The 25,977-nt window shown below is 47.9% G+C and overlaps 1 protein-coding gene across 5 annotated transcripts in view; it reads left to right on the forward strand.

The window, feature by feature from the left end:
• The first annotated feature begins 6,922 nt into the window (after window positions 1-6,922).
• PHYHIP (phytanoyl-CoA 2-hydroxylase interacting protein) overlaps window positions 6,923-25,977 on the forward strand; it is a 33,456-nt gene continuing 14,401 nt past the window's right edge. Inside the window, exons 1-3 of one of the 5 annotated variants that reach the window (XM_063931808.1) lie at window positions 6,923-7,011; window positions 21,029-21,302; window positions 22,083-22,257. In XM_063931808.1, the coding sequence (XP_063787878.1) occupies window positions 21,135-21,302; window positions 22,083-22,257 (343 nt within the window). In that variant the 5' untranslated portion in view covers window positions 6,923-7,011; window positions 21,029-21,134. Of the gene's footprint in view, window positions 7,012-7,972; window positions 8,052-9,260; window positions 9,872-21,028; window positions 21,303-22,082; window positions 22,258-25,977 lie in introns of those variants that run through there. The other 4 variants (XM_063931811.1, XM_063931809.1, XM_063931812.1 and 1 more) reach the window with 4 other exon arrangements.

Genomic DNA, 25,977 nt, shown 5'->3' on the forward strand with positions numbered 1-25,977 from the left:
CTTTCCTCGGAAGGCAGCCTTCTTAAGGGCAAGGAGCACCTTTTTCCAAATCATTCTGAGACAGGAAGTTAAGGTCAACGAAGAGACTGGAAAATGAGGGTAAAAAGAATTGGCTCTAGGATGAAAGCCCAGGACCGAAAAGAATGCCGACTCCTTGGTGGAAGAATGACAAGAGTTATTATAGGCAAACTCGGCCAAAGGAAGAAATTCAGACCAATCATTCTGAAGTTTTGCCGAGTATAGTCGTAAATACTGTTTTAATGACTGATTAACACGTTCAGTTTGTCCGTTAGACTGTGGATGGTACCCAGATGTTAAAGAGAGTTTCATATTTAAAGAGGCACAAAAACGTTTCCAGAAACGGGCAATGAATTGTGGTCCCCGATCAGAGACAATATCCATAGGTAAACCATGGAGCCTGAAGACATGGCGGAGAAACAAAACTGCCAACTCTTGAGCGGAGGGTAATCGGGGAAGAGCAATGAAGTGGGCCATCTTACTAAAACGGTCTACTACCACCCAAATGACTCGGAACCCAGCTGAAAGCGGAAGGTCCACCACGAAATCCATGGATATATGTGACCATGGCCTGAGAGGAATGGCTAGAGGCATGAGTTGCCCGACCGGCAACGATTGAGATACCTTGTACTGAGCACAAACCTGACAGGAACGGACAAATTCCCTCACATCTTTAGAAAGATTAGGCCACCACACTGAGCGAGAGATTAATTCCAAGGTCTTAGAGATACCCGGATGACCAGAAACCTTATTATCATGAAACTCAGCTAGAACAGTGCCTCTCAGAAATTCAGGGACGAAGAGATGATCTGCAGGAGTGACACTGGGAGCCTGCTGCTGAAGCTGGACTAGCTGTGTAAATAAATCCTGTGTGAGGTCAGCCCGGATGACAGACGATGGGACTATGGGGGTAGTAGCCGAATGGTTATTGTGAACCGGAAGAAAACAACGTGACAGGGCATCAGCTTTCGTATTCTTGGAACCGGGCCTGAAGGTAATGATAAACCTGAAACAAGTAAAAAACAGCGCCCAACGTGCCTGTCGAGCATTAAGCCGTTTAGCTGACTCAATATACTGCAGGTTCTTGTGGTCAGTGAACACAGTAATGGTATGCCTTGCTCCTTCCAACCAGTGCCTCCACTCCTCGAAAGCCCATTTAACTGCCAACAATTCTTGATTACCAACATCATAGTTGGATTCTGCGGAGGAGAATTTTCTGGACATGAAGGCACATGGGTGTAATTCCCGAGACTCCGGGTCTTCCTGAGAAAGGATAGCACCCACTCCAACCTCTGAGGCATCTACCTCGACAATAAAGGGGAGATCCGGGTTAGGGTGTCTGAGTACTGGAGCTGAGACAAAGGCCTGTTTCAAGGCCAGAAAGGCAGACTTGGCTTTAGGCGACCAATTGGAAGGGTCCGCTCCTTTTTTAGTCAATGCCACAATAGGAGCAACCAAATCTGAGAAGGTATGAATAAAACGCCTATAATAATTTGCAAACCCTAAAAAGCGCTGGATTGCTTTTAAGTTCGTGGGTTGTGCCCAATTTAGGATTGCCTGGAGTTTTTTTGGTTCCATGAAAAACCCCTTTGGAGAAATAATATACCCCAGGAAGGACACTTCTGTGATGTGGAAATCACACTTTTCCAGTTTGGCGTACAAATGATTTTCCCGTAACCTCTGAAGGACCAGTCGCACATGGGTAATATGTTGTTCAAAGGACTCAGAGTAAATCAAAATGTCGTCTAAATAAACGACTACGAACTTTCCTAGAAAGTCGCGAAGGATGTCGTTAATAAGATCTTGAAATACAACAGGAGCATTAGAAAGCCCAAACGGCATCACCACGTACTCATAATGTCCCGACTGTGTGCTGAAAGCCGTCTTCCACTCATCCCCACATTTTATTCGGATGAGGTTGTAAGCCCATCTAAGATCTATTTTGGAGAAGATAACGGCAGTACGGAGCTGATCAAATAGTACCGAAATCAGTGGCAAGGGGTAGGTGTTTTTAACAGAGATCTTATTCAGAGCCCGATAATCAATACATGGTCTGAGCGACCCGTCTTTCTTCTCAACAAAAAAGAATCCTGCACTCAATGGAGATCTTGAGGGCCTAATAAAGCCCTTCTTCAGACTCTCCTGTACATACTCATCCATTGCCGTAGTTTCCGGCCCAGACAGGGCATAGAGTCTCCCTTTAGGCAAAGAGGCACCGGGAACTAAATCAATGGCGCAGTCATAGGACCGATGAGGGGGCAGAATATCCGCATTACCCTTGGAGAAACATCGGCAAAGTCCTGATATTCCAAAGGAATAAGATCTGGGGTGACTGCCGCAACCCGGACTGGACGGGAAATACATTCCTTAACACAAAAGGGACCCCATCGGGAAATCTCCCCAGACCGCCAATCTATGGTGGGATTATGAAAGGCAAGCCAGGGGTGACCTAAAACTACGGGGACTGCCGGACAATGGGTAAGGTAAAACTCGATTTTCTCCGAATGTAGGGCCCCCACTGTCAGTTGTACTGGAGGTGTGCGGTGAGTGATTACCCCATTAGAAAGCGGACCACCATCCAAGCCGTGCATGGTGATACGTTTATCCAAAGGTATCTGTGGAACGCCCAATGCCTGAGCCCAACCAAGATCCATAAAATTTCCCGCAGCTCCACTGTCGACAAAGGCCGACACCAACGAACTGAAACTACCAAAGGAAATTTTTACAGGAATTAATAAGGAATCATTAGAAGAGATCAATTGTAGACCCAAGTGAACCCCCTCACAATTCACTTGGTCAGAGCGTTTCCCTGCTTATTCGGGCAATTGCGTGCGACATGTCCCTTGCCACCACAATACAAGCAGAGACCAGAATTTAGCCTTCTGGTTCTTTCCTCTGGGGACAGCCGGGAGAGACCCATTTGCATGGGCTCCTCGACGTCCTCAGGGAAAGTATACACACATGGACTAGGCCTGAAACTAGCTCCTCTTTCAGCCCTCCGCTCCCGGAGACGACGATCAATTTTAATAGCAAGCTCCATGAGTTTGTCTAAAGTCTCTGGAGCGGGGTACTGAAGGAGACTGTCTTTAATAACTTCAGACAAACCGAGACGAAACTGACTGCGCAGGGCCGGGTCATTCCAGCCACAGTCGTTCGACCAACGGCGAAACTCGGTACAATACGCTTCTGCTGGATTTTTCCCTTGCTTTAGTGCATGCAGGTGGCTTTCAGCCGAAGCTTCTCTATCAGGGTCATCATACAAAAGGCCTAAGGACTTAAAAAAGGCATCTACCGATAGCAAGGCTGCGTCATCGGCTTTTAACCCAAAAGCCCAGGTTTGCGGGTCGCCTTGAAGCAAATACATTACAATCCCGACCCGTTGAGAGGATCGGGGCCTTAACTGAAAATAAAGTTTACAAGCTTCCTTAAAATTAAAAAAATCCTTTCGGTTACCCGAAAAACGGTCAGGTAGATGCATCTTTCGTTCTGGAATCATACTCGGGGAGGCTCGCAAAAGATCTTCCTGCGATCTCACCCGAAGAGTAAGATCCTGAACCATCTGAGTTAGTTCCTGAATCTGGTTGGCCAAAAGCTGGCTGGGATTCGGTCCTAATACTGCCGGATTCATGAGGCCGAATCTCAAGGCCCACCAAATACAAATAACTCTTTATTCTTTTTTGGGCCGGTGATAATGTTATGTTCCTGGTGCTCAGAACAGGAGAGATGTTGCGTAGTGAGTCCAGAGCACCAGGACGTGACGCTGAAATAAGGTGTGGTGTGGAAATAGCCCCTAGCACCCTACCTCCATTGTTTTACCCGTGTGGTCAGTTCACGCCTGCGTGACTATGGTTTCTTGGGTCCACGGCAGCCGCGTTTGAAGGGCGGATTAGGTCTGCCCAACTCCGATGCCCCCAGGTTTTAGAGTGAGACAAGGCGTGAACCGAGACAGGATAATAACAAGGGGACCTCTAACTAAAGCAACAGAAGGCTAGGGGCTACTAACTACCCTAGAACTAAATATATGTGCAGCACACCGCCAAAGGAAAAGAACAACAGAAGATACCACTGTCCACACCCCACACGGCACCGCCGTGTACCGGGGAGGACAGTGAAAAGCGGAAACCTCCGCAAAAACACCAGTACAAAACAAACGCTAGGATTAAACAGCCTAGGCTGCAACACACGGCAGAAGCCGTCACTCACGGAACCGGGACAGAACCCCAATCAACCAGAACCCCCAGATGACTGCAACAGGTTCACTTGGACTGGAAGGATTCCCAGGACCGGCTTCAGAACTCCAGGACTCAGGAGCATGAGGAACAGGATCAACCAGATACAGCAGACCAGGAGCAAACTCAGCAAGGCAGGAACAGCGTACAGGAAGCTATCACCGGCGAGGCTGCAGTGGCTGGCTCCCATAAAAAGGCCCTGCTGGCCAATGACAGGAGGGCCAGCAAGACCAGTCCCCAGACACTAATTAATAGTTGTCGTGCAGCTGCCCTGCTGCACGAACAACTAATCTGTCTTATCTGGCAATGGGGAACGCGGTCCGCCAATGGCGTCCCCGTTGCCATGGACCCGGCGGCTTAGGACGCCCGGCATCCTAGCGTTGCCAGGGACCCGGTGGCTACAGTACGCACGGCGTCCTGGCGTTGCTAGGCGCCGGGCGGGCAGCGAGGGAGGTGCGGCGGCCGTGAGCGTCGCCCGGAAGCAGACCGAGCGGCGCCGCGGACCGCGGCACCTAACAACTGGACTATTGTACTGTAGTATACTGGTCACCACAATGCAGCACAGATACTGAGCACTGATATTGAGCTGATATTGAGCTTTCCACTCAGAGAACGTAGCCACGTCCTCTCGCTCTCTCTACAATGCACGAATGAAAATGGCTGCGATGCGCGGCTCTTAATATGGAATCCGAATCTCACGAGAATCCGTCAGCGGGATGATGACATTTTGCCTCGTTTGGGTTTTCCGAGTCATGCAGAAGAACCGAGGCTGCCTCGGACCCGTGTAAACCACGTGGAATTCGGGGGGGGGGGGTTCAGTTCTCGGGGAACCGAACCCGCTCATCTCTAGTGGAGAGTAATACTTTTCCAAGGTTACGTCTATTTCAGATGTTTGTAGAGATTACAGAAAACCATTTCCCTTTGTTTATGGTTTAGCAGGGGGTCAGGGATTGGCAGAAAGTACTTTGATGGCATTCTATAGATGTAGCACTTTGCCATACTTGCCTACATTTGGTACCTCATTCAAGGTGACCAGCTCTACTGTAGCTCAGTGTCTTCACTAGATTATGAGCAGACATTTAAGCAGACCTTCTGGACACATTATCTTCATACACACTACTCTGGCTGAACCCAGATAGATAGACCTCTGTTGACGCAGCCGCCTCCTACCCTACACACACTTTCAAACTGGAACGGTTTTATGCTTCCACAGAATCCTTTAGACAATCCCAGAAGAATGGCTCTCTTGTGGAATAACCTCTCTTTCCCCCCTGGTTTGGATCTCATGGCTTTCAGAGAATGGACAAAACACGATATTTCACTGATCCCTCATGCACTCCTATGCTGCTTTCCATGGTCTCTTTAGCCTCCCTCCCAGTTCTTTATATCATGACCTACAGAAATGTCATCTTTATAGCAGTAAAATCAAGCCGTGATCCCTGTGACAACTATCCACCTCCTCTTTGTCTACACAGGTCTTCCTCTAGCTGACTGATCTCTATTTTACTTGAATATATTTATCCTAGCAAGGAATCACAGGAAATCCACAGGGGGAGATTCTTGAACCAGAAGCTGCTTCGATGGTACTTGGTTCCAGAGACGTGCGGTGAGTTAAATGGCTCAGGAGGCACTGGCTAGCACCAGATCCAGATTTACAGCCAATGTATGAGCCAAAGGGAGCATCTGGGCATTATACACAGGTGCAGCAGTATAAACTCCTAGAAATTTGCTGAGTTTTGATCAGAGATGTGCGGAAAAGAAAGACAGGTGAGGCACTGCCATAGACTTTTTACTCCACAGTTTTGGCTATAAAAAATATTAGAATAATACAAAGAAGATATTTCACTAATATTCTTTTTATTTTTCATATTCTTTATACAGTCAAAACTCTGGCTCGAACGATAGTATAACAGGAAGGGCTCTGCCTCACCCCACCGCACGTCACTGCTTGGTTCCATTTCAGTGGTGAGCCATTTACACCAAGGTAACTCATCAGATGGCAGACGCATGCAGTCTGGTGGGCAGCAGCACAATCTCCATCAGTAAATGGAAGGCATTGTCACTGCAATTAGAGAACAGTCGGCTGCTCGTTAAAAAGGTTATTGCATTTCCAAGGCCTCGGCGGGACAAGACACAGCTTCCTAACAGTTATGAAACAGAAGCTGCTAACGTGGTGCCTTGGTTAGAAGGATGGAAGTTTTGTGTCAACAACAGCTGGGGGGTGGGGTGCCACCAGCTCAGCTCTATGCTGTCTTTCTGATAATGGCTTTCTCTGCTCAGCCATAGAGTGGATTAGAATTGGTCCTATTATTGGCAACATTAATGAGATTAATTATTGCCTTTGAAATACAGTCGTCAGCATCTGATGGTGTATCTCACACATATTTATCTTAACCCCAAACCTGCTGTAACAGGCACCCCCTCTTAAAAACAGCCTGGTTTGATGTGGAACTTGCGTCAGAAGATCATGCAACCCTTTCATTGCCACATCACAAGGTTATTGTGCCTTTGGTGACCACACTCACTGGTCATTGACTGTCTCTGTGCCTTTTCTCGATCTCTTTTCCTACTTTTAATCTTTATTTTGCATTTCTAATTCAGTCCTCTCAGTGCTGCCTCCTCTCTCTTTTCCTCACCTCCCTCTCTCTTCCCCTCTCTCTGCCTTGCTGTTACCCTCCTACTCACTATATTTTCCTCTCTCTCTTCCTCGCCTCTCATTCCTTCGCCCTCTCATTCCTCAGTGAGGTAACTGCATATTTTCAAGGTATGTCACATTTCTGCCTGTTTTATCTTTGTGCACCCCCATGTCCCTTTTCCTCTCTCCTCTCCCTGGCACAGTGTGAGCGCTCACCTGTATAGGACACTCATAGGATGCTCTGCAGGTTGTGCAATGCTCCGGCAGGCAGGTGACACCTGCGAGTTATGTTGCCTGGTGGCTTCACCTAAGATCTGAACTGTTTGTTATACATTGCTCTGAAAGATGTTCAGCAATACTAAACATGAAATGTGGCGTTCTACACAACTATACAGAATGCTCTGCATAACATTGCTCGGCAGAACATGGTAACAGATGCAGCAATGGAACAGATTTGGCACGTGTGATTTTCTGCACACAAATTGTGACGCTCTCTCATCTTATCCTTTGGAACCGTAATGCTCTGCAGGTTGCAGATGTTCCTGCAACGCTCTAAGCTGCATGCACACACACACACATATATATATATATATTTATTTGTGTTAGTTAAGCTCTGCAGAGTGTGTTATACTGTTATGTAAGGTGATGATTTGCTATAGGTGCAATGCTCTGCAAAGAATGTAACATTCTGCATACTGTAACTAATGACGCATTGTCCAGTGAGTTGATTCTCTGCCAGCACCTGAGTTCATGCTTAGACTGGTTTTAGTCAGTGTTACGTTTATCCGCTCTCTTGAGACACTTTGTTCTGATTTAATCTTAACAATTTGGGATTACGCTGTAAGGATTTGCAGTGCTTTGGGTAATATATTGAGAGGTTTTCTGTGTGGAATTGGGCACATATCTATTTTCTATATGGAGTAGTGGGATGCAGGTGTTCTGCGGGCATTAAGGGCTGAATGATGGGATCTAGGCCAGCTGTGAGTAGTTTACACGTGTGGGAGTAAAAGGAGATATTGAGAGATTAGTACATAACATCCTCCCACAGACTGTGCTTCTATTGGAGGATAAGGTAGAAATAAGGCGAAGAGCAGTAGTTAGTCGTATAGTGAGGTCCTCAGATATCAGCACAGAAGCATTTCCAAGTGGCAGGAGAATCTCAGAGTCAGGTAATACTATTAATGACCCGTGGAGGCTATTCAGAGGTGGACGCAAACAGGCGATTATCAGGAACACTGCGCACGCTCAGCGACTGCAGTATGGGTACGCAATCAATCGCTATGCGCTCCCATTCCGGAAGGATGCGTTTGCATCATGATTGACAGGCAGCAGGTAGTGTCCGGGGCAGCGACGCGGCAAAGAAGGGGAGTGCACTAGAAAACGCAGGCGTGTCATAGCCATTTTTGGGGCTGGCTGATGTTTCCTGAAATTCCTGAGATCAGAAACATGGCGGTGGTGCACCTATCATGCTGCGTAGGCAGGGGTCATCCTCTATTTGAGGTAATTGCAATCTCATCGTGGGCAGTGACCCACATGCTGGGCGGACTTCCCTGTGCTGGGCGGTATACAGCATGCGATTTTAGTTGTCGCAGATGTTGCTAAAATAGTAAAATCTGCGACAAACTCTAAATAACCCCCTATGTGTGTATTTGTGTAACACCACATTTTTCCAGTCACCTTGTGAGTCACTAAATAGCACTTTCTAGCAGCCCACCCGTTATTGCTCTTTGGGACTAATTCAGATCTGATCGCAGCGGCAAATTTGTTAGCTAATGGGCAAAACCATGTGCACTGCAGGGGGGGGGGGGGGGGGGGGAGGTTGCAGATATAACATGTACAGAGAGAGTTAGATTTGGTTGGGGTGTATTCAAACTGAAATCTACATTGCAGTGTAAAAATAAAGCAGCCAGTATTTACCATGCACAGAAACAATATAACCCACCCAAAATCTAACTCTCTCTGCACATGTTATATCTGCCCCACCTGCAGTGCACATGGTTTTGCCCATTAGCTAACAAATTTGCTGCTGAATCAGATCTGAATTCCTCCCTGTTACCTGCACCTTCACCTCCTGAGTGTAACCCATCCACAGCCCGGACAATGAAGCTCAGACATAGCATAAACCATGCCTGTCTGCAGGTCCACAGTATGGGCCTGATTCAGATGCGGTCGCAAATTCGATGGTGTCGCAACCAAGTAATTATCGACAGACTACGTATGTGAGCAGTCACAGAATGATTGACAGGAAGAGGCCGTTTAGGGGAGGTAACGGGGAGTGTCAGTAAGGATGCAGGAGTTTTGTGACCATTTTTGGGGTCGTGTTTCAGCGTGCGACTGTGACCTCATGCGCATAAAACATGGCACCAGCGTTGCAGCTCCTATGGCCATTCTGGGTGGCGGTGCACTCAGGGAGTTGATGATACGAAATCTGCGTCCTGGTTGCGATGGAGTATGCAGTTACTTAGCAAGATTCCATGGCTCTGGCATCTCTGTTCACTTTCGTCACTCATAGATATTGCTGCGGTGTCGGCATTGCGACAGCATCTGAATCAGGGCCCCTGTCACTCTCCCCATTCCTGAGGGGTGGGAGCTACTACAGGGGCAAGAAGAGCACTTACCTTTACAGTATTCCACCTACTGTCAGTTCTGCACGGGATTCATACTGCCTGTAGATGCTTGCACATAAACTCCAGAAAGAACAACACTCGGGCCATAATTAAAATAAATGGTGCATTAAAAATTGTGACACAAGGTGGCACTGTTGCATTACAGATAACTTGAATAGCATTTTGGTCAATAATAACTTCCATTGGAAGAACAGAATTTGGTTATGCTGATCACAGGACAAACCCACTTTTCAGATTTAAAAGACCCCGACATGTCACATTCCGCTTTTTCATGAATGGAAGCTATTACTGACAACAATGGAGGACACATCAAACAATCGTAATGCTATTCAAGTGATTTATCCTACTACCTTATTATATCGGTAGGTAGAGATATATATATATATATATATATATATATATATATATATATATATATATATATATATATATAAAATTTATTATTATTTTATTTATTACCAGTTATTTATATAGCGCACACATATTCCGCAGCACTTTACAGAGAATATTTGCCCATTCACATCAGTCTCTGCCCCGTGGAGCTTACAATCCATATTCCCTATCACATGTACACACAGACACATTCACACTAGGGTTAATTTTGTTGGGAGCCAATTAACCTACCAGTATATTTTTGGATTGTGGGAGGAAACCGGAGTACCCGGAGGAAACCCACACAAGTACGGGTAAAATTTACAAACTCCACACATTTAGGGCCATGGTGGGAATTGGACCCATGACCTCAGTGCTGTGAGGCAGTAATGCTAACCATTACACTATCCATACCGCCGTATATATTTGGGTGGGTTATATTGTTTCTGTGCAGGGTAAATACTGGCTGCTTTATTTGTACGCTGCAATTTAGATTTCAGCTCTCCCCACCCAAATCTAACTCTTTCTGCACGTTATATCTGCCCCCCCCCCCCCCTGCAGTGCACATAGGTGATCATTCCGAGTTGATCGCAGCCAGCAACTTTTAGCTGCTGTTGCGATCAATAGTCCACGCCTATGGGCAGGGGCAGATCCAGAAGAAAATTACAGGGGGGGCACCATGGAAGGGGCAAGTACATTTGCGTGCGGCTTATGTCTCCACTACATGGGGTATGTTTCCACTACAAGGGGCGTGGCTTCACAGGACAGAGAGAGAGTGACTTGCAGTAGGTGACAGGTAGAGTGACTGTCAGTGCGTGACAGCTAGTGGTTGATGGAGAGTGACAGGCAGTGGGTGACAGGGAGGGTGACTGGCAGTGGGTGACATGCAGTGGGAGAGAGGGTGACTGGGAGAGTGACTGACAATGGGTGATAGAGAGTGGGTGGTGGAGAAAGTGATTGGCAGTGGGTTTACAGGGAGATGGACTGACAGTGGGTGATAGAGAGTGACTGGCAGTTGGTGACAGGGAGGGTGACATGCAGTGGGAGAGAGGGTGACAGGGAGAGCGTGATTGGCAGTGGTTGACAGGGAGAGTGGCAGTGGGTGACAGCGAGAGGTTGACTGGCAGTGGGTGACAGGGAGAGGGTGACTGACTGGCAATGGGTGACAGGGAGAGGGTGACATATGAGTCAGTGTAATGTGGGCCCCTATGACACACATACAGTATAAGTGGGGAGGGAAAGGAGCACACTTTAAAAAAAAAGTTTACATTTTTTTATACAAAAAAATTCTGTCATCATCATGCATGATATAACACATTCACATAAAAAACACACACACCACACTGACTCACTCACCTTCCCTGGGATATTACAGGCGGATCCCTCTGGCCGGAGTTCTATTATGCATAATGATGGAAGGTTGGGGTGAACAGAGGATAGGTCTCCCACAGCACAGAGCCCACTCCCGCAGACTCCAGTAATGCTCCCCAGCAGTCCCCAGCATGGCAGTCTGCGGCTTCGGGCACACAACAGCACCCCGCTGTATTGTGGCAGCAGGCAGCCGCCGGGCCTCCTGGGACTACCGCGGCTCCAGGAGTGAGTTTGCGCACACAGCAGGCTAGGTGCACTTCGCTGCACCCAGTCTGCTACATTAACAGTATAGTAGCAGGCAGCCGTCGGGCCTCTGGGGACAACTTCCCTAGTGCCCACCGGCTCTGGTCAGGTGGAGATTGTGGCTGCTGCTCTCCAATAAAAAAAAAAAAAACTGCATCAAATGACAGGGAGGGGGGGGGGGGGGGGCACGGTCCTGAGTGTCCCCGCCCTGGATCCGCCACTGCATATGGGGGAGTGTATTTTAGCTCAGCAGGGCTGCAATCGCTTGTGCAGCCCTGCTAAGCTAAAAAAATTTCAAGGAGAAGTAGAGCAGCCCTGGACATACTTACCCTGTGCGATGGATCCAGCAACGTCAAACCTCCGCCGTCCTGGACACGCCTGCGTTTTACTCACCACTCCCCGAAAACGCTCTCCAACCGTCTGGATCCACCCATCCACGCCTCCTTCCTGTCAATCTTCTTAGCGGTCGCCGCTGCGACTGCTTCCGTCGGTAGCCGCGATGTAACCCGGCGACTCCTGTCGCCGGGCAACGTCGCGCACTGCGCCCACCATGCATGCGCATTCCACACGTGAGAATGGGTTGGAATGACCCCCATGGTTTTGCCCAACTGCTAACAAATTTGCTGCTGCGATCAACTCTGAATTAGGGGGTCATTCCGACCTGATCGAACACTAGGATTTTTCGCTGTGCTGTGATTAGGTGAGAACTGCGCATGCGTATGCACCGCAATGCGCAGGTGCGTCATACGGGTACAAAGCGGTACTCAGAAACAGCACAAAACTTTTTTGTAGTGCTCGGCTGCACATGCGATCGCACACTTGCAAAGCAAACATACACTCCCCTTTAGGCGGCAACTATCTGTTCGCAGCGCTGCAAAAAATAGCTAGCGAGCGATCAACTCGGAATGACCCTCTTAGGCTCTCAGTTTTTGAGGTTGAAAAAAAGACAATTTGTCTATCGAGTTCAACCTATTTGTGGTATCCTACGCTGTATTATTTTTAGGACTAATTTAGTCTGTTGCTGATGTCGGCCGTTGTGTTTATTCCTCTTTTATTTTAAATTTTTTTTAATAACTATAGTGCATGGTGCATGACTACACACCATAAGCCTGTATATCCTTATCCATTAGGTACTTATCTAGCCCATTCTTAAAGGTGTTGACCGAGTCCGCCATTACTACTCTCTCAGGCAGGGAATTCCAAACACATATTGTCCTTACTGTGAAGAAACTTTTACATCTCTGTGAAGTGTGGTATGGAAGGTAGATAGTAACTAGGTCGACTACTATCGGTCAACAGTAACTAGGTCGACAAGGTTTTTAGGTCGACAGGTCAAAAGGTTGACATGAGTTTTTTATGGGTTTTTTGTGTAGTTTTCTTCGTAGAGTGACCGGGAACCCCAATTAGTGCACCGTGTCCCCTCACATGGCTCGCTTCACTCGCCATGCTTCGGGCAAGGCGCCTCGCTTCGCTCGGCACAGATTACCTTTCCAATCGTAGTCTACGTGGATCGTTAAGTATGAAAAGGTTGAAAAAAGAAAAAAATCATGGAAAACTCATGTCGACCTAGACACTGTCAATCTAGAGACCGGGGGGGGGGGGGGGAGGGGTAATTCTGAGTTGATCGCAGCAGCAAGTTTGTTAGCAATTGAGCAAAACCATGTGCACTGCAGGGGAGCAGATATAACATGTGCAGAGAGCGTTAGATTTGGGTGGGGTGTGTTCAATCTGCAATCTAAATTGCAGTGTAAAAATAAAGCAGCCAGTATTTACCCTGCACAGAAACGAAATAACCCAGCCAAATCTAACTCTCTCTGCACATGTTATATCTGCCCCTCCCCTGCACTGCACATAGGGGGTAATTCCAAGTTGATCGCAGCAGGATTTTTTTTAGCAGTTGGGCAAAACCATGTGCACTGCAGGGGAGGCAGATATAACATGTGCAGAGAGAGTTAGATTTGGGTGTGGTGTGTTCAATCTGCAATCTAATTTGCAGTGTAAAAATAAAGCAGCCAGTATTTACCCTGCACAGAAATAAAATAACCCACCCAAATCTAACTCTTTCTGCACATGTTATATGTGCCTCCTCTGCAGTGCACATGGTTTTGCCCAACTGCTTAAAAATTTCCTGCTGCGATCAACTTGGAATTACCCCCATGGTTTTGCCCAACTGCTAAAAAATTTCCTGCTGCGATCAGCTTGGAATTACCCCCCGGATCCCATCTTTGTGTGCAAAATCTCCACTCCTCTAACCTAAGCGGGTGTCCACGTGTCTGTATTGATTTTACCAAAAAGAGATCCCTCGCAAGCTCTGTTTATTGTCCCCTTATATATTTGTAAATGTTGATCATGTCCCCTCTTAGTGTCGTCTTTTCCATTGTAAACATGCCGAGCCTTGCAAGCTTTTCCTCGTATTCCAGCGTCTCCATCCCCTTAGTTTGGTCTCCTGCCTCTGAACCTTTTCTAGTTCCAGGATATCCTTTTTGTAGTATGGTGCCCAAAATTGTGCACAGTATTCAAGATGTGGCCTCACTAGGGATTTATATAATGTGAGTATAACACTCTCTCATCCCTTGCGTCAATTCCCCACTTTATGCATGCTAATACCTTGTTAGCCTTCTTTGCTGCAATCCTACTTTGGGTACTGCTGCTTAGTTTGCTATCTATGTGAACACCTAAATCCTTTTCCAGTAGAATCCCCTAATATTACCCCAGCTAGTATGTAGGTGTTATTTTTTGTTCTTGCTACCAAAGTGTATTACCTTACACTTGTCTGCATTGAACCTCATTCTCCATCTTGCTGCCCATGCTTCCAGTTTGACTTAAGGGCCCTACACACATAGCGACCCGCCGCCGAGCTGCCCGACGGCCGATACGGCAGACGGGCAACCCGACGGCGGGGGGGGGGGGGGGGGGGGGGGAGGTTACGGGGGGAGTGAAGTTTCTTCACTCCCCCCGTCACCCGGCTCCATAGCACTGCATGCTAATATGGACGAGATTGTCCATATTGGCCTGCATGTTTAAACGAGCCGGCACCAGCCATGAACGAGTGTGGGGCCGCGCATCGTTCATCGCTGGTGCCTACACACTGAAAGATATGAACGGTATCTTGTTCATTAATGAATGAAAAAGTTCATATCTTTCACTGGTATCGGCCAGTGTGTAGGGCTCTTATGTCGTTTTGAAGAGACTCAGCATCTCCCTCCATATTTATAACCTTGTACAATGTGGTATCGTCTGCAAAAATGTACACTATGCTCTCTAGACCTACTGCTAGATCGGTAATAAAAAATAAGAATTTACTTACCGATAATTCTATTTCTCGTAGTCCGTAGTGGATGCTGGGGACTCCGTCAGGACCATGGGGAATAGCGGCTCCGCAGGAGACAGGGCACAAAAAAGTAAGCTTTTAGGATCACATGGTGTGTACTGGCTCCTCCCCCTATGACCCTCCTCCAAGCCTCAGTTAGGTACTGTGCCCGGACGAGCGTACACAATAAGGAAGGATATTGAACCCCGGGTAAGACTCATACCAGCCACACCAATCACACCGTATAACTTGTGATCTGAACCCAGTTAACAGTATGACAAACGTAGGAGCCTCTGAACAGACGGCTCACAACAAATAACAACCCGATTTTTTTGTAACAATAACTATGTACAAGTATTGCAGACAATCCGCACTTGGGATGGGCGCCCAGCATCCACTACGGACTACGAGAAATAGAATTATCGGTAAGTAAATTCTTATTTTCTCTAACGTCCTAAGTGGATGCTGGGGACTCCGTCAGGACCATGGGGATTATACCAAAGCTCCCAAACGGACGGGAGAGTGCGGATGACTCTGCAGCACCGAATGAGAGAACTCAAGGTCCTCCTCAGCCAGGGTATCAAATTTGTAGAATTTTGCAAACGTGTTTGCCCCTGACCAAGTAGCAGCTCGGCAGAGTTGTAATGCCGAGACTCCCCGGGCAGCCGCCCAGGATGAGCCCACTTTCCTTGTGGAATGGGCCTTGACAGATTTAGGTTGTGGCAAGCCTGCCACAGAATGTGCAAGTTGAATTGTGCTACAAATCCAACGAGCAATCGTCTGCTTAGAAGCAGGAGCACCCATCTTGTTGGGTGCATACAATATAAGCAGTGAGTCAGACTTTCTGACTCCAGCCGTTCTTGAAATATATATTTTCAATGCCCGGACCACGTCCAACAACTTGGAATCCTCCAACTCGTTAGTAGCCGCAGGCACCACAATAGGCTGGTTCAGGTGAAACGCTGACACCACCTTAGGCAGAAAATGAGGACGCGTCCGCAGTTCTGCCCTGTCCGTATGGAAAATCAGATATGGGCTCTTATATGATAAAGCCGCCAATTCTGATACTCTCCTGGCTGAAGCCAGGGCCAGTAGCATGGTTACTTTCCATGTAAGATACTTCATCTCCACCGATTTGAGCGGCTCAAACCAATGGGATTTTAGAAAATCCAAGACTACATTAAGATCCCACGGTGCCACTGGGGGCACAACCGGGGGCTGTATATGTAGTACTCCTTTTACAAAAGTCTGGACTTCAGGAACTGAAGCCAATTCTTTCTGGAAGAAAATCGACAGGGACGAAATTTTAACCTTAATGGACCCCAATTTGAGGCCCATAGACAATCCTGTTTGCAGGAAATGTAGGAATCGACCCAGTTGAAATTCCTCCGTGGGGGCCTTCCTGGCCTCACACCACGCAACATATTTCCTCCAAATGCGGTGATAATGTTGTGCAGTCACCTCCTTCCTGGCCTTTACCAGTGTAGGAATGACCTCTTCCGGAATGCCTTTTTCCTTTAGAATTCGGCGTTCAACCGCCATGCCGTCAAACGCAGCCGCGGTAAGTCTTGGAATAGACACGGTCCCTGCTGAAGCAGGTCCCGTCTTAGAGGTAGAGGCCACGGATCCTCCGTGAGCATCTCTTGAAGTTCCGGATACCAAGTTCTTCTTGGCCAATCCGGAGCCACTAGTATCGTTCTTACTCCCTTTTGCCGTATAATTCTCAGTACTTTTGGTATGAGAGGCAGAGGAGGGAACACATACACTGACTGGAACACCCACGGTGTTACCAGAGCGTCCACAGCTATTGCCTGAGGATCTCTTGACCTGGCGCAATACCTGTCCAGTTTTTTGTTGAGGCGGGACGCCATCATATCCACCATTGGTTTTTCCCAACGGTTCACAATCATGTGGAAGACTTCTGGATGAAGTCCCCACTCCCCGGGTGTAGATCGTGTCTGCTGAGGAAGTCTGCTTCCCAGTTGTCCACTCCCGGAATGAATACTGCTGACAGTGCTATCACATGATCTTCCGCCCAGCGAAGAATCCTTGCAGCTTCTGCCATTGCTGTCCTGCTTCTTGTGCCGCCCTGTCTGTTTACGTGGGCGACTGCCGTCCGACTGGATCAACACCGGCTGACCCTGAAGCAGGGGTTTTGCCAGACTTAGAGCATTGTAAATCGCTCTTAGCTCCAGTATATTTATGTGAAGAGACATCTCCAGGCTTGACCATACTCCCTGGAAGTTTCTTCCTTGTGTGACCGCTCCCCAGCCTCTCAGACTGGCATCCGTGGTCACCAGGACCCAGTCCTGTATGCCGAATCTGCGGCCCTCTAACAGATGAGCACTCTGCAACCACCACAGAAGAGACACCCTTGTCCGTGGCGATAAGGTTATCCGCTGATGCATCTGCAGATGCGATCCGGACCATTTGTCCAGCAGATCCCACTGAAAAGTTCGTGCGTGGAATCTGCCGAATGGAATCGCTTCGTAAGAAGCCACCATCTTTCCCAGGACTCTTGTGCATTGATGCACAGACACTGTCCCTGGTTTTAGGAGGTTCCTGACAAGTTCGGATAACTCCCTGGCTTTCTCCTCCGGAAGAAACACCTTTTTCTGAACCGTGTCCAGAATCATTCCCAGGAACAGCAGACGTGTCGTCGGGGTCAACTGAGATTTTGGAAAATTCAGAATCCACCCGTGTTGTTGCAGCACTAGTTGGGTTAGTGCTACTCCGTCTTCCAGCTGTTCTCTGGATCTTGCCCTTATCAGGAGATCGTCCAAGTAAGGGATAATTAATACGCCTCTTCTTCGTAGAAGGATCATCATTTCGGCCATTACCTTGGTAAAGACCCGAGGTGCCGTGGACAATCCAAACGGCAGCGTCTGAAACTGATAATGACAGTTTTGCACCACGAACCTGAGGTACCCTTGATGTGAAGGGCAAATTGGGACATGCAGGTAAGCGTCCTTTATGTCCAGGGACACCATAAAGTCCCCTTCTTCCAGATTCGCTATCACTGCTCTGAGTGACTCCATCTTGAACTTGAATTTTTGTATGTACAGGTTCAAAGATTTGAGATTTAGAATAGGTCTTACCGAGCCGTCCGGCTTCGGTACCACAAATAGCGTGGAGTAATACCCCTTTCCCTGTTGTAGGAGGGGTACCTTGACTATCACCTGCTGAGCAAACAGCTTGTGAATGGCTTCCAATACCGTCGCCCTGTCCGAGGGAGACGTTGGCAAAGCAGACTTTAGGAACCGGCGAGGGGGAGACTTCTCGAATTCCAACCTGTAACCCTGAGATACTACCTGTAGAATCCAGGGGTCCACCTGTGAGCAAGCCCACTGTGCGCTGAAATTCTTGAGTCGACCCCCCACCGTTCCTGAGTCCGCTTGTAAGGCCCCAGCGTCATGCTGAGGGCTTTGCAGAACCCTGGGAGGGCTTCTGTTCCTGGGCAGGGGCTGCTTGCTGCCCTCTCTTACCCCTTCCTCTGCCCCGAGGCAGATATGACTGTCCTTTTGTCCGCTTGTTCTTATAGGAACGAAAGGACTGCGGCTGAAAAGACGGTGTCTTTTTCTGTTGGGAGGGGGTCTGAGGTAAAAAAGTGGATTTTCCGGCAGTTGCCGTAGCCACCAGATCCGATAGACCGACGCCAAATAATTCCTCCCCTTTATACGGCAATACTTCCATATGTCGTTTGGAATCCGCATCACCTGACCACTGTCGCGTCCATAAACTCCTTCTGGCAGATATGGACATCGCATTTACTCTCGATGCCAGAGTGCAAATATCTCTCTGCGCATCTCGCATATAAAGGAAAGCATCCTTTAATTGCTCTATAGTCAATAAAATACTGTCCCTATCCAGGGTATCAATATTTTCAGTCAGGGAATCCAACCAGACGACCCCAGCACTGCACATCCAGGCTGAGGCGATGGCTGGTCGCAGTATAACACCAGTATGAGTGTATATACTTTTCAGGGTAGTTTCCAGCCTCCTATCCGCTGGATCCTTGAAAGCGGCCGTATCAGGAGACGGTAACGCCACTTGTTTCGATAAGCGTGTGAGCGCCTTATCCACCCTAGGGGGTGTTTCCCAGCGCGCCCTAACCTCTGGCGGGAAAGGGTATAATGCTAATAACTTTTTTGAAATTAGCATTTTTCTATCTGGGTTAACCCACGCTTCATCACATACATCATTTAATTCCTCTGATTCAGGAAAAACTACAGGTAGTTTTTTCACCCCCCACATAATACCCCTTTTTGTGGTACTTGTAGTATCAGAGATATGCAAAGCCTCCTTCATTGCCGTGATCATATAACGTGTGGCCCTACTTGAAAATACGTTTGTTTCATCACCGTCGACACTAGATTCAGTGTCTGTGTCTGGGTCTGTGTCGACCGACTGAGGTAAAGGGCGCTTTACAGCCCCTGACGGTGTCTGAGACGCCTGGGCAGGTACTAACTGGTTTGCCGGCCGTCTCATGTCGTCGACTGATTTTTGTAATGTGCTGACATTATCACGTAATTCCATAAACAAAGCCATCCATTCCGGTGTCGACTCCCTGGGGGGTGACATCACCATTATCGGCAATTGCTCTGCCTCCACGCCAACATCGTCCTCATACATGTCGACACACACGTGCAGACACACAGGGAATGCTCTTATCGAAGACAGGACCCCACTAGCCCTTTGGGGAGACAGAGGGAGAGTTTGCCAGCACACACCCAAGCGCTATAATATATATGGGAACAACCCTATATAAGTGTTGTTCCTTATAGCCGCTTAAATATATAAAAATATCGCCAAAATATGCCCCCCCCCTCTCTGTTTTACCCTGTTTCTGTAGTGCAGTGCAGGGGAGAGTCCTGGGAGCCTTCCTCACAGCGGAGCTGAGCAGGAAAATGGCGCTGTGTGCTGAGGAGAATAAGCCCCGCCCCCTATTCTGGCGGGCTTTTCTCCCGGAGTTTTAGACATTTGGCATGGGTTAAATACATACATATAGCCTTAATGGCTATATGTGATGTATTCTTTTGCCATAAAAGGTATTATATATTGCTGCCCAGGGCGCCCCCAGCAGCGCCCTGCACCCTCCGTGACCGTCTGGTGTGAAGTGTGTGACAACAATGGCGCACAGCTGCAGTGCTGTGCGCTACCTTCATGAAGACTGAAGAGCCTTCTGCCGCCTGTTTCCGGACCTTCAATCTTCAGCATCTGTAAGGGGGGTCGGCGGCGCGGCTCCGGGACGAACCCCAGGGTGAGACCTGTGTTCCGACTCCCTCTGGAGCTAATGGTGTCCAGTAGCCTAAGAATCCAATCCATCCTGCACGCAGGTGAGTTGAAATTCTCTCCCCTAAGTCCCTCGATGCAGTGAGCCTGTTGCCAGCAGGACTCACTGAAAATAAAAAACCTAAAAAACTTTTTCTAAGCAGCTCTTTAGGAGAGCCACCTAGATTGCACCCTGCTCGGACGGGCACAAAAACCTAACAGAGGCTTGGAGGAGGGTCATAGGGGGAGGAGCCAATACACACCATGTGATCCTAAAAGCTTACTTTTTTGTGCCCTGTCTCCTGCGGAGCCGCTATTCCCCATGGTCCTGACGGAGTCCCCAGCATCCACTTAGGACGTTAGAGAAATGTAGAATAAAAGTGGTCCGAGAACAGACCCTTGTGGCACAGCACTTAGTACTTCAGTCCAATTTGAAAAAGTTCCATTTACTATAACGCGTTGCTCCCTATTATTTAACCTATTTCTCACAAAAGGCCCTTGATCATTTTCAGCCCCAGGCCCATGTGGACCTTAATCCGGCCCTGCTACATAAAAGCCTAGTAAGTTTGTTTGACATGATCTATCCTTCACAAATCCATGTTGATTCCTATTTATAACCTTATTGGCTTAAATGAACTCCTGCATACTGTCCCTTACAATACCTTTCAGTACTTTCCCCACTTCAGATGTAAGACTAACTGGTCTGCCATCACATTTAACCACCTCTGCCCCCCCCCACCAAAATAAAAAAAATAAAATAAAAAATAACCCCACCACCCACTGCAGCCTAACATGACAATATTGCACCATCTAGCTGGATGTACTGATACCTATAAATAAGACCCAGTATGCGCTACGCCAGTGTTTTTGGGTTAGTAGTTGCGCGCATTTTTCCCCCTCTGCTTCGTGCTCAGTTTATGACAGAAATAATGATGTGCTTGTATCTATACAGCTGCTAGAAATTTGTCAGTATAAATATATCTGGAACAATTGGTAACCCTGGTAAACGAAGGCATCACCAATCTCCCCCAGAGACTTTGCTCCCACGGGTACAGACCATGGATCCCCCTCTTACTGCTCCACATGATATTCATATCAGTGATATAACATGCGACTCATTTCGTGTATCCTGGGAGATGCCACCCTATGACACCAGGCGGGTGACCCACTACTTCATAGACCTGAACAAGAAAGGCTGTCAGAAGGAGAACAAGTTCAAGCACCGAGTGAGTGTTGGGGTTTATAACGCTCTACTGCAGTGGTTCTCAAACTTGAGCCTTAGGACCCCAAAGAGATCACGTTTTCCAGGTCACCTGGGTGACCTGGGAAACGTGACCGTTGATGATACACCTGTGCCCAGGTAGGTGACCTGGGAAATGTGAGTTGATGATACACCTGTGCCCAGCTAGGTAACTTGGGAAACGTGACAGTAGATGATACACTTGTGCCCAGCTAGGTAACCTGGGAAACGTGACAGATGATACATCTGTGCCCAGCTAGGTAACCTGGGAAACGTGACAGATGATACATCTGTGCCCAGCTAGGTAACCTGGGAAACGTGACAGATGATACATCTGTGCCCAGCTAGGTAACCTGGGAAACGTGACAGTAGATGATACACTTGTGCCCAGCTAGGTAACCTGGGAAATGTGACAGTAGATGATACACTTGTGCCCAGCTAGGTAACCTGGGAAACGTGACAGATCATACATCTGTGCCCAGCTAGGTAACCTGGGAAACGTGACAGTAGATGATACACTTGTGCCCAGCTACGTAACCTGGGAAACGTGACAGTAGATGATACACTTGTGCCCAGCTAGGTAACCTGGGAAATGTGACAGTAGATGATACACTTGTGCCCAGCTAGGTAACCTGGGAAACGTGAACTGTCTATGGTCTTAAGGACCAAGTTTGGGAACCACTGCTATAGTACATGGTCTGTGTCTAGGCATTTATTAGATACTACTGTTTTATTCTGTATGACGGTGGTGTCGCTTTTCACAAAGGATGTGCCGACCAAACTGGTGGCGAAGGCGGTGGTCCTGCCTATGACGGTGCGTGGTCACTGGTTCCTGAGTCCCCGGACCGAGTACACGTTGGCTGTGCAGACTGCAGTGAAGCGCAGTGACGGGGAGTACAGCGTTTCCGGCTGGAGCGAAACTCTCCACTTCTGTACAGGGGGTGAGAGCTGACCGGGGCAGGATATGATGGGAGTATGGGTGCTGTTACAGATTGGTTACATACCAATATACATTTACATATCGTGCTACCACCTGCATCCTATATCCTAACTACAGTAGCCAGCTGTCCAATCTGGTACATGGCACACAGCGGTTTTGGCACAGAGGGTGATTTATCAAACCTTGGAAAGTGGAAAAAGATAAAGTACCAACCAATTAGCTCCCATTTTACAGACTGTGTTTATAAAAATTAGTTAGGAGCTTATTGGTTGGTACTTTGGGGCCTATTCAGTTACAAGTGTGGAGAAGTGAGCCGGTGGAGAAGTTGCCCATGGCAACCAATCAGCTGCTACATATAATTTTATAGAACACACTTTATAAATGTTACTTCAACACTAATTGGTTACCATGGACAACTTCTCCACTGGCTCACTTCACCACTTTTTTCACTGCTTCCTGAACAGACCCCTTTATCTCCCTCCAAGGTTTGATACGTACCCCTCAGTGACATAACTAGGATTAGGAGCAGATCTGTACTTGCAATAGTCCAATAAATCCAAGGGCAGTCCCGGTATTTAAAGATTTGTCCGTGAAATTGTGTCCTTATTTTTCAATACTGAATAACTGCATGATGAACCTGCTATTTTGGGCTTATTAGCTGCAGTTCCTACCATCTATTATTATTCCCTGGGCTTTCATAGTTAATATGTATTGAAAAGAGTACATATTGCATACTAACATGGAGGGAGGGGCCACATCACTAGGGGGCGTGTCTTGCACATAGGCCCCTGTGTTTTTAAAATTCATTGTTCACCTATTAACATTGTTTTGTAAAATCTGGTGCTAATTTTAGGGAACTGTGATAACTGACCGTGGCCTAAACGTAATAGGATCAGATCTGCTGGTACAGGCGCAATTCCATAGAGATAACTGATATATTTCAAAGTAAAAATAACATGGTTACCGGTTATATTCGGGCCCATATTTGTCTCCACTTTCAGACATTGCATACCCCCTCGAAGATAGGCTAAAAAATGGAATTTCCTTAGATGACATATATCTGTGTCTTGTGTGAGATAATAGGATTTTGGTTACCTACCGGTAAATCCTTTTCTCGTAGTCTGTAGAGGATGCTGGGGTCCACATTAGTACCATGGGGTAAAAACAGGTCCACCAGGAACCACTGGCACTTTAAGAGTTTGAGAGTGTGGGCTGGCTCCTCCCTTTATGCCCCTCCTCCCAGACTCAGTCTACAAACTGTGCCCGAGGAGACGGACATCTTCGTGAGAAGGATTTCACACAGATAGTGGCGAGATTCACACCAGCTTACACGTACAAGGCACATCAAGCTAACGAGCTTGAAACCTCAGCAACTGCTGAAACATTACTTACCAAGTAACAATACAGTACATAACTAAACTAAGCTGTACTGAACCATAAAACAGGTGCAGGAAACGAAGCGCTGGGCAGGCGCCCAGCATCCTCTACGGACTACGAGAAAAGGATTTACCGGTAGGTAACCAAAATCCTATTTTCTCTTACGTCCTAGAGGATGCTGGGGTCCACATTAGTACCATGGGGATGTACCAAAGCTCCCAGAATGGGAGGGAGAGTGCGGAAGCTCCTGCAAAACTGATTTACTGAACTTCAGATCATCAGAGGCCAAAGTATCAAACTTGTAAAACTTTGCAAACGTGTTCGACCCAGACCAAGTTGCAGATCGGCAAAGTTGCAATGCCGAGACACCCCGGGCAACCGCCCAGGAAGACCCCACCTTACGAGTAGAGTGGGCCTTAACAGATTTTGGACACGGCAATCCTGCTGTAGAATAAGTGTGCTGGATAGTGAACCTAATCCAGTGAGAGATCGTCTGCTTAGAAGCAGGACACCCAATTTTCTTGGGATCATATAGGACAAACAGAGAGTCCGATTTTCTGTGACGAGAAGTTCTCTTCACATATAACTTCAGAGCTCTCACAATATCCAAGGACTTTGATGTAATTGAGGAGTCAGTAGCACCACAATAGGTTGGTTGATATGAAATGCCGACACAACCTTCAGAAGAAACTGCTGACGTGTCCAGAGCTCAGCTCTATCTTCGCGGAAGATCAAGTAAGGGCTTTTACAGGACAAAGCCCCCAATTCGGACACACGTCTATCAGAAGCTAAGGCCAACAAACTAATCCAACTGGAGGAACTGCAACACCACGTTAAGGTCCCAAGGCGCCGTAGGCGGTATAAAGGGAGGTTGGTTGTGCAGAACTCCCTTCAAAAAAGTCTGAACCTCAGGGAGGGCAGCCAATTGTTTCTGGAAGAAAATGGATAGGACCGAAATCTGGACCTTCACAGATCCCAACCTCAGGCCCATATCCACACTTGCTTGCAGGAAGAGGAGAAAACATCCGAGTTGAAACTCCACCGTAGGAAACTTCTTGGATTCACACCAAGAAACATATTTCTTCCAAATACGATGGTAATGTTAGACGTTACCCCTTTCCTAGCCTGTATCAGGGTAGGAATGACCTTCTTCGGAATGCCCTTCCGAGCAAGTATCAGGCGCTCAACTTCCATGCCGTCAAACGTAGCCGCGGTAAGTCTAGGTAGGCGAATGGGAGGACCTGCTGCAGCAGGGACCAAAGAGGAAGAGGCCTCAGTTCTTCCTGCAAGAGATTCAGAAGGTCCGCGTACCAAGCCCGCCTTGGCCAGTCTGGAGCAATGAGAATCGCTTGAACTCTTGTCCTCCTTACGAGCTTAAGAACTCTTAAATGAGTGGAAGTGGTGGGAACACGTACACCGACTGGAACACCCACGTGGACACCAGGGCATCCACAGCCACAGCTTGTGGGTCCCTCGACCTGGAACAATAGCGTTGGAGCTTCTTGTTGAGATGAGAGGCCATCATGTCTATTTGGGGTAAACCCCAAAGGTCTGTTATTTCCTTGAACAACTCCGGATGGAGACCCCACTCCCCTGCATGGAGATTGTGTCTGCTGAGGAAGTCTGCTTCCTAGTTGTCCACTCCCGGAATGAAGATTGCTGAGAGCGCCAACGTGTGTCTTTCTGCCCAGAGGATGATTCTTGTCACCTTCGACATTGCAGCTCTGCTCTTCGTTCCGCCTTGTCGGTTTATGTAGGCTACTGTTGTTACATTGTCCGACTGCACTTGAATGGCCCGATTTCTTAGAAGATGGTCCGCCTGAAGAAGACCGTTGTAGACGGCTCTTAGTTCCAGGATGTTGATGGGCAGCCCGACTTCCAGACTTGACCACCTTCCTTGGAATGTTACTCCTTGAGTGACTGCTCCCCAGCCCCGAAGGCTTGCATCCGTGGTTAGAAGGACCCATTCCTGAATCCCAAACCTGCGGCCCTCCAGAAGGTGAGCCAATTGCAGCCACCAGAGGAGCGAAATCCTGGCCTTTGGTGACAGACGTATTCTCTGGTGCATGTGGAGATGAGATCCTGACCACTTGTCCAGGAGATCCAGTTGGAAAGCCTGAGCGTGGAACCTCCCGTACTGATGCGACACCCGGGCTGGCTTCAGTACATCCCGGACCATAGCTTGTATCACCAATGCCTTTTCCTGCGGAAGAAACACCCTCTGCACTTCTGTGTCTAGGATCATTCCCAGAAAGGACAACCTCTGGGTTGGTTCCAAATGTCACTTTGGAAGGATCAGAATCCAACCGTGGATTTTGAGGAGGCGGGTTGTGAGAAATATGGA

This window comes from Pseudophryne corroboree, chromosome 6, assembly GCF_028390025.1.
Source record: "Pseudophryne corroboree isolate aPseCor3 chromosome 6, aPseCor3.hap2, whole genome shotgun sequence".
NCBI lineage: Eukaryota > Metazoa > Chordata > Amphibia > Anura > Myobatrachidae > Pseudophryne > Pseudophryne corroboree.